General features: G+C 40.2%; 4 protein-coding genes across 6 annotated transcripts; 1 reads left to right on the top strand and 3 right to left on the bottom strand.

The window, feature by feature from the left end:
• Window positions 1–4: 4 nt before the first annotated feature.
• Window positions 5–1,852, bottom strand: LOC110226666 (F-box/kelch-repeat protein At4g19865-like). Of its 2 annotated transcripts, XR_002330602.1 has the most exons (3): window positions 530–1,852; window positions 167–234; window positions 5–36 (listed from the first exon to the last, which is right to left on the bottom strand). XR_002330602.1 is itself a non-coding variant. In XM_021019021.1 (2 exons), exon 1 carries the CDS (start codon window positions 1,736–1,738, stop codon window positions 545–547), a length of 1,194 nt encoding a protein of 397 aa, XP_020874680.1. In that variant the 5' UTR covers window positions 1,739–1,852; the 3' UTR covers window positions 67–234; window positions 530–544. The 2 variants fall into 2 exon arrangements, 1 of the variants encoding a protein (XP_020874680.1); XM_021019021.1 differs by lacking the exon at window positions 5–36 and having other exon boundaries at window positions 67–234.
• A 63-nt stretch (window positions 1,853–1,915) lies between these two features.
• LOC110226665 (uncharacterized protein At4g04775-like) lies at window positions 1,916–3,025 on the top strand. Its single transcript, XM_021019020.1, has 2 exons — window positions 1,916–2,462; window positions 2,539–3,025. Exons 1-2 carry the CDS (start codon window positions 2,289–2,291, stop codon window positions 2,827–2,829), a joined length of 465 nt encoding a protein of 154 aa, XP_020874679.1. The 5' UTR covers window positions 1,916–2,288; the 3' UTR covers window positions 2,830–3,025.
• A 75-nt stretch (window positions 3,026–3,100) lies between these two features.
• On the bottom strand, window positions 3,101–6,046 carry LOC110226664. Of its 2 annotated transcripts, XR_002330601.1 has the most exons (4): window positions 4,476–6,046; window positions 3,983–4,397; window positions 3,392–3,905; window positions 3,101–3,323 (listed from the first exon to the last, which is right to left on the bottom strand). XR_002330601.1 is itself a non-coding variant. In XM_021019018.1 (3 exons), the coding sequence occupies exons 1-3, from the start codon at window positions 5,523–5,525 to the stop codon at window positions 3,496–3,498; spliced, it is 1,875 nt and encodes a 624-aa protein (XP_020874677.1). In that variant the 5' UTR covers window positions 5,526–6,046; the 3' UTR covers window positions 3,101–3,495. The 2 variants fall into 2 exon arrangements, 1 of the variants encoding a protein (XP_020874677.1); XM_021019018.1 differs by having other exon boundaries at window positions 3,101–3,905.
• A 135-nt stretch (window positions 6,047–6,181) lies between these two features.
• Window positions 6,182–8,010, bottom strand: LOC9303987 (F-box/kelch-repeat protein At4g19870). Its single transcript, XM_021019019.1, has 2 exons — window positions 6,744–8,010; window positions 6,182–6,439 (listed from the first exon to the last, which is right to left on the bottom strand). The coding sequence occupies exon 1, from the start codon at window positions 7,950–7,952 to the stop codon at window positions 6,759–6,761; it is 1,194 nt and encodes a 397-aa protein (XP_020874678.1). The 5' UTR covers window positions 7,953–8,010; the 3' UTR covers window positions 6,182–6,439; window positions 6,744–6,758.
• Between the last annotated feature and the right edge of the window lie 94 nt (window positions 8,011–8,104).

Here is an 8,104-nt window from a genome sequence, read left to right as displayed (position 1 = left end):
AGACTACCTACGGATTTTTGGTTTTGCAAGACATCCCTACTTGTTAGTAAAGAAAGACTCAATTAGTATTGATAACACAAACAACAAATCAGATTCATAAATAACAAAGGACTAGACAAACACTAATTTGACATAGTAGCTAGTTTGACAAAATGTGGCTGTTAACCTTAACTAATTAATCTCCTTCACTCTTGTTGCCCTCCTCTTGCCTCTGATTCCTTCTCCTCTTTCCAACTAATGTCAACAATCCATTCATACTAATGTTATACATGCAAACATATATATGAACAGGGAAAATAATACTTTCTAAAAGAAGCATAAACTTTTTCATCAAACAATTTAAACTCAAAGGGATCCCGGATCCATGTAGATAAGTGTAGAGAAAGATGATGAAGACCTCACTAAGGGATATTGACCAAACATGGGTCTGTTTTGCACTTTTGCTTAAGTTAAGGACTAAAACAACTCTTTCCAGATAATACTGTTAGATCCTAGAAACTGATTTTGAATTAAGAACGATTGATCATACCTTGATACAAGTCAATCAAACCGAGACAACGAGACAATGCAAGAGCTGACATGATATAGGGACGTTATGCAAAACCTCAACCCTCTCAACAATTCCCCAAACTCCACCTCCATCACGCTTTTCTATAGCGATTTCAGCGCACCAAATCTTCTTCCTATTATTGGGATTATGCTTCATATACCCTTCCCATAAAAGTAAGAGTTTCCCACCACAGCTAACTAGTTTAGTCGTATTACCACTTGAGCCACCATTCCTCATGTACATCTCATCTAGTGAGTCTAACCCTTCCAATCTTTTCCAATAATCCTTTTGTAAGTCATTGTCATACCACAACAAGCGCATATTCCAATAGCCATATGAAACATTCTCAATCATACATTCTGACTTCAACTTTTGTTTTACACGGCTTTCCCATTTACATTGCTTCGTGTGGTAAGCATACGTCTCGTTTACATTCCCAAACTGAATCGTTTCTTCAATCTCTGCAATACTGTAAATGGAACACTTACGTACCTCAGTATCCGGCTCAGGAAGGTGTTGCCAAGTCTTAGTCTTTGTATCGAACACCTCAGCCCATGGTTCGTCCTCTAATCCTTGGCACCCTCCCATTACATATATTTTCCCATCGTGGAAACATGCCAACGCATTCATTCGGACTATAGTCATGCTCGGTGCATCGCGCCAAGTGTGACTGCAACAATCAAGCACCCGCACGGTGGAGGATGGTTCAGAGTCGACTGGGCCGCCAATTACATAAATTTCTGAACCAACAACAACGGTGGCTTTTGATACAGATGTAAAATTAGACGAGGTAATCGGAACTAACATTGGTCCAGTTGTCTTCTTCTTCTTCTTCCTTCTCTTCTTAATCATGGAGTTGGCTAGGGTTCGATTAGGGTTAACCCATAGTCTAAGCCATTGGGGAAATTGATAACTGCGATCCCATAGACAGACATAGACACACTGTTCAGTGCTTCCGATGTGAGATCTGGCTGCGAAGAGCTCGGTGGAAGAGAGAATTGAACGGAAGCTTTTCGAAACGAGTGAGAGTGTTGGGTAGTATGACCTCGAGATCCGAGCTAAGCAGTTCACGAAGATTTCGTCAGGGAGAGAAGAAAGCGACGGAGATGACGACGACGATGGAGGTGATTGTGGTGGAGACGAATTCTTAGTCTTCTTCTTCTCCGGTGGTTCCACTTGGAGGTTCATAGCGACAGTGATTGCAATTAGCGGAAGTGACGGGATTTTGTGTAAAATGGGTCAAGTGAGAAAAAGACTAACATGAAGAGGACCTTTTTGGTTTATTGATAACAAAACAGCCCCTAACTAAAATTAGTTATTGAAAGGACCCCAAATTCACGAGAAACTATATACAACGATGAACTAAAAATACGGAAAAACGGTCTTTTTCCCCCCGAGAACTATTGTATCACGCCAGATAGAGTCCGTTCTTTGACCTCTGTCTATATGTCCATGAAACGGAAGTTAAACACTTATTTCCCCCCTAATTGGAAGTTCGATATCTTAATCTCCCCGATTCGTGGTTACGTCGGTTTGATGTGTAAACCCGACACGAAACCATGTATGGGTCGTAACCAAACCAAAAAACAGACCGGTTTCCTTATTATAACCCGACATCCCGACCCATTGTCGTAACCAAACAAAAAATCCCCAATTCCCAAATTCAAAATCCCCAAATTCAAAACTCAAGAACCCTAAAATCCGATTTCTCTTTGAAAACCCGAATTTGAGTTTGAAGATGAGCAATCTATCATCGAGTTCGACGGGTTCTACAGGTCCTCGTGGAAGAGGAAGAGTGGTCGGAGTGCCAAAGAGCTGCTGGTGCGGAGAAGGAATCGTGGCATTGATTTCTAAATCCGATCCGAATCCTTACCGGAGATACTTTCGTTGCGGTTTTGCTGCAAAACATAGGGTAATGTCAATCTCTATTTCCTCTGTTTTCATGTTTTAGATTCTTCTAATATTGAAAGATCACTGTTCATATCTAGCTAAGGAACGATGATCACACTTTCAAATGGGTTGATGAAGCCTTGCTCAATGAGTTAGAGACATTGAGAGGAAAGAATTGTGAACTTGAGCTGGAGTTGAAAGAGCTTAGAACAGAGAGGTTAGAGTTTGATAAGAAGGTTTCCGAGAATGTCCAAATGAAGATAGAGAAGGAGTTATTTGAGAAGGTGGAAGATGCTTTGTCTGAAGCCAAAACAAGCAATAAGAAGATGATGATTGTAGTAGTGTTAGGGTGTATGATTATGATTGGATTCACCAAACTTGTAGGATGAATGATCCGATGAATGTAAACCCAAGCTTTCTAATATCTTATGTCTTTGTCTTTGTAATATGATCATGATTGGATTTATGTTTCTACTTTTGGTGGACTAGTGTGTAAGAGAATTATGTCTTTGTCTTTGTAATATGATCATGTTTGTACTCTTGTTTGATTTATGTGTAAGAGAATGCATTTAGTAATCTTGTTTGTTCTTTTGTTAAAGAAAAAGAACATCCAATTAGCCATTTTGATCAAAATAAGTTAAAGAAAAAGAGGAATCCGGATAACATTCAAAATAGCATTCATCCTAAACATCCATTTAGCCGTAGAAACAAAACATCCATTTAGCCGTAGAAACAATGTGGTCGAAAATTACAATGAGACAACCACAATATAAGTACCCTAGTTCTTCTACCCTATGACAGTCTTCTACTCCTTGGATCAAGCTTGAGTGAGTGAACCTTGACTTGGTTCAGGTTGAGAAGGCTGCGAGACAAAATGAGAAGCCTGCAAAATTACATCAAGTGTTAGTATAATCCAACAAATGCCACAAACACAACAAGAATCTCACATACCTTATCTTTAGCATGGTGTCTTGAATTGTGATCAGCTTGCCCACAAACACGACAATGCATGATTCTTTTCTTTGCCTTTGGCTGCTTCTTACTAGGAGACTCATTCAAACCCTTTTTTCTTTTTTCTCAGCTTTTGTCATCTTGTTGTCTTCTCCTTCTACTGACTCAGGCACATGGACTCTAGGCCTATGACTCTCAGGCCAGAACTTAGGTCCTCTTTGTGGACAGACGCCATCCGTGTAGTTTCTTTTCCACATTGCTGTCCTGAACCATTGACACACAAAGTTCTCAGGTTCAAGCTTCTTGTAGAGAATGACTCCATATGCATGCTCACACGGGATGCCACAGATCTGCCACTTCCTGCATGTACAAGTGTATGCCTTTAAGTCTACTCGGTGATAATCAGAACCATGCCTCACTTCATACATTCCATTGGTGCTTGTAGATACTTTGGCAGTAGAAGCGAGCTTGTGTTCACCAGCTAGAAACTTGGCAACATAAGGTGTACATGCACCTGCAAAAAAAGATATAAAAGCTGTCAAGTAAACAACAAAGATTAAGTAAACAACAGAGATTAAGAGAGAAGCTTACCTGTGTGAGTATGGGATTCTACAGACCTTTTGGCAATCCTTACCATGGCCATTCTTCTGATAGTCTCTAACATTGCAACAAATGGCTTCTCTCTTGCCTTGTTCAAAGATCCATTGAAAGACTCCACTGAGTTGTTGTCAACATCCTCACAGAAGCTGCCTACTTTCTGGAATGCCCTGGACCAACTCCTTGGATTTGTTTTCATCACATCATTGTAGATAACACTGTCATAGCAGAATATCTTCTCCAAGTGCTGCTTAAAATCTTTTTCATTATAGGCCCAAGCCAAATCCCAGAGCAGTGGCTTTATCCTGGTTTTACTACCATGAGTCTTCTTTAAGTTCCCATAGATGTGTTGGACACACATCCGATGCTCTATATTAGGTAACTCAAGCTGAACAGCTTTGATTAAACCCTGAAACAAAAAAAACAAACATTAGCTAAGACAGGAGTGAAATGACAAAACAAAACAACAAAAGACAAGAGCAGTTACCTTTTGTCTATCAGACATCATGATGAACCCTTCACCATTGCTTAAACCCAAGTCCTCTTTCAACAGCTTCACAAACCAAACCCAATTGTCTGTGTTCTCTACCTTAACCACACCCCAAGCTATAGGATAGATCCTATTGTTAGCATCCCTACCTAATGCTACCAGTAACTGTCCCTTAACCTTATTCTTTAGAAAACAGCCATCAATACCTATCAGAGGCCTACAAGAATCCTTCCATGTTCTTCTAAGGCTGTCAAAACAAACATAGAACCTATTAAAGATGTCTTTACCATCATCAGTCGTCAGACAATCTACCTCAACATGTGACTCCTTGTTTGAATCTACAATCTCAGCCGCATAGTCCCTTAGCCTTGCAAATTGATCATCATACTCCTTCTCAATCCACTGTAACGCTTTCTTCCTCGCAGACTGACATTGATTCCTAGTCACACTAATCTTCCATTGTTCCAAGATGATTTCTTCAATCTTTGCCGGCATGTAGAACTCGGGATTATCCCTAATCTTGTCGACAAACAACCTAGCTATATGAGGCACCTTAAACATCTCACATTCTCCATTTGGGATACAGCTATGTTTGTCAATGAATTTCCTAATCTTCCACATTTGATCCTTCGGAAGTATTGCCGCATAAACTTGCCATTCACACCGAGCTCCATCCTCCTTACCATCATTTCCAACACATTTGAATCCAATCTTATCACTATCATACATGTACTGCTTCAGATTGCATCCGGTTCTGAGAGCGTAATCAACAACCGCCTCTTTGAATGCAACTCCACTGAAGAAACTCTGCTTCGAGTACAAATGGCCATCACCACGCCTTACATGTGTATCAAATCTTCCAGGTTCGTCGTCGTTTTCTTCATTCTCACTCTCCGGGTACACATCGTGGCGGATTGGTGGTTCGTCGGTCCACTCCCTTAGCATCTCTTCCATGTGAAATTCATCTCTGTCATTAGCTTCAGGATCGACATCGCCGACGGCTTCGGCTTCGCCGAGAACATCAGGATCATGAGGAACTACCGACATCTCCAAGATTTTGAGCAGCAGATCGAAGAGCTTCGATTTTCGATTCTGAGTTTCTAGGGTTCGTCGAGAAATTTCGTTTTGGGGTAAGTGAATGAAATCGGGTTGTAATCGGGTAGTAATTAGGTTTATTTCGGTTCGAATTAGGTTTAGTCGGTTTAATTAGGTTTCGATATACAGTAAACCGAGTAAACCCAGCACGATGGGGTTATACATCTCCAGCTTTCAGAATCGGGGAGATTAAGATATCGAACTTCCAATTAGGGGGGAAATAAGTGTTTAACTTCCGTTTCATGGACATATAGACATAGGTCAAAGAACGGGCTCTATTTGGCGTGATAAGCATACTTCTCATGGGGAAATAGACCGTTTTTCCTAAAAATACAACCCAAATGTTTTATATTTTACCAATTTGTTCTCTACTTTTGTTCTCGATCACAGAATGCTTTTTTCTTCAAAACAAAGAATTCATGATGACGTTACAGTGTTAAAACAAAGTTTGAAAGATGTTAAAGACACAATTCATGAGGAGGCTTTCTAACTGATGTCAGAGATCACAGAACTCTACACAAAGTTTGAAAGATGGTTAGATCATCTTCATGAGAAGAAACTGTGTTGATCATGAGGCGAAAAGTAATCGATGTTTGGTTCGTGAAGGATGATCCCGAAAGGGTTAATAGAAAAGATCATACCTACAGCTTTTTGGTTTTTCAAGACATCCCTACTTGTTAATAAAGAAAAACTCAATTACCAGTATAACACAAAACAACAAGGGATTAGATGAATATACCAAAAGACGAATACTAATTTGCCATAGTAGCTAGTTTGACAAAATGTGGCTGTTAACCTTAACTAATTAATCTCCAACTCTTTGTTGCTCTCTTCCTTTGGCCTCGGCTTCCTTGTCATCTTTCCAACTGGTCAACAATCCATTCATATAATGTTATACATACTAACATCATATATGTACAGGGCAAAATACTTTCTAATCTCCAATTTAGAAAAACCGTATAGAGGAAGCATGCACTATTTCTTTAAACAAAATGAACTCAAAACTTAGCCAAAAGGGATCCATGTAGGTCAGTGTAGAGAAAGATGATGAAGACTTAACTAAGAGATATTTGATCAAACATAAGTCTGTTTTGCTAAAGTTAAGGACTAAAACAACTCTTTCCTGATACTACAGTTAGATCCTACAAACTGATTTTGAATTGATCATACCTGGATACAAGTCAATCAAACCGAGACAGCGAGACAATGCAAGAGCTGACATGATGTGGGGACGGTATGCAAAACATCAAACCACTCAACATTTCCCCAAAGCTCATCTCCATCATGATTTTCTATCCCGATTTCCGCGCACCAAATCTTCTTCCTATTGTTGGGATTATGCTTCATATACCCTTCCCAAATAAGTAAGAGTTTCCCACCACAGCTAACTAGTTTAGTCGTATTATGACTTGAGCCACCATTCTTGCTGTACCTCTGTAGTAGTGAGTCTAACCCTTTCACCTCTTTCCAATAACCCTTTTTTTTGCCATACCACCGGAACTGGCCTTGACGATATATACCACCCTCGGAAGCAAAGGAGAAGGATACATTCTCAATCATACATTCTGGCCTCGCATACGTTGCATATTTGTTTACACGGTTTTCCCATTTACATTGCTTCGTATCATAAGCATACATCTCCTTTAAAGTCCCAAAGTGAATCTGAATCTTTCCTTCAATCTCTCCGATACTGCAAATGTAACTCTTACGTGCCTCAGTACCCGGATCAGGAAGGTGTTCCCAAGTCTGAGTCTTTGTATCAAATACCTCGGCCCATGGTTCATCCTCTAATCCTTCACACCCTCCCATTACATAGATTTTCCCATTGTAAACATAAATGATTGCATTCTTCCGGGCTACGGTCATACTAGGGGCATCACGCCAAGTGTGACTGCCACAAGTGAGGACCCTCACAGCAGAGGAAGGTGCTCTATCGATAACATAAATTTCAGAACCAACAACTACGGTGGATTGTGATACATATGGAAAATTAGAAGAGGTAACTGGAACCATAATTATCTTCTTTTTCTTCCTCTTCTTCTCAATCATGGAGTTGGCTCGATTAGGGTTAGTCCAGAGTGTAAACCATTTCGGAAATTGATAACTTTTATCCCGTAGACAGACATAGACACACTGCTCGGTGATTCCGATGTGAGATCTCGCTGCGTAGAGCTCGGTGGAAGAGAGAATTGAGCGGAAGCTTTTCGAAACGATTGAGAGTGTTGAGTAGTACGACCTTGAGATCCGAGCTAAGCAGTTCACGACGATTTCGTCTGGGAGAGAAGAAAACGACGGAGATGACGGCGACAGAGTTGGTGACGAATCATTTGTCGTCCTCTTCTTCTTCTTCTTTTCCGGTGGTTTTGCTAGGAGTTTCATAGCCACAGCCCACAGTGATGACTTTCGCGAAAACTGGGTCAAATGAGAAAAACAATTTTCATATGAAGGAACTTTTTGGTTTTGGTTTTGGTTTTATTAATTACAAAATAGCCCCCAACTTAAAATTAGTTAACTAAGACACCCAAATTGAT

Source organism: Arabidopsis lyrata (genome assembly GCF_000004255.2).
Source record: "Arabidopsis lyrata subsp. lyrata unplaced genomic scaffold ARALYscaffold_7, whole genome shotgun sequence".
NCBI classification, from domain to species: Eukaryota; Viridiplantae; Streptophyta; class Magnoliopsida; order Brassicales; family Brassicaceae; genus Arabidopsis; species Arabidopsis lyrata.
This window is presented reverse-complemented; position numbering and strand designations above follow the sequence as displayed.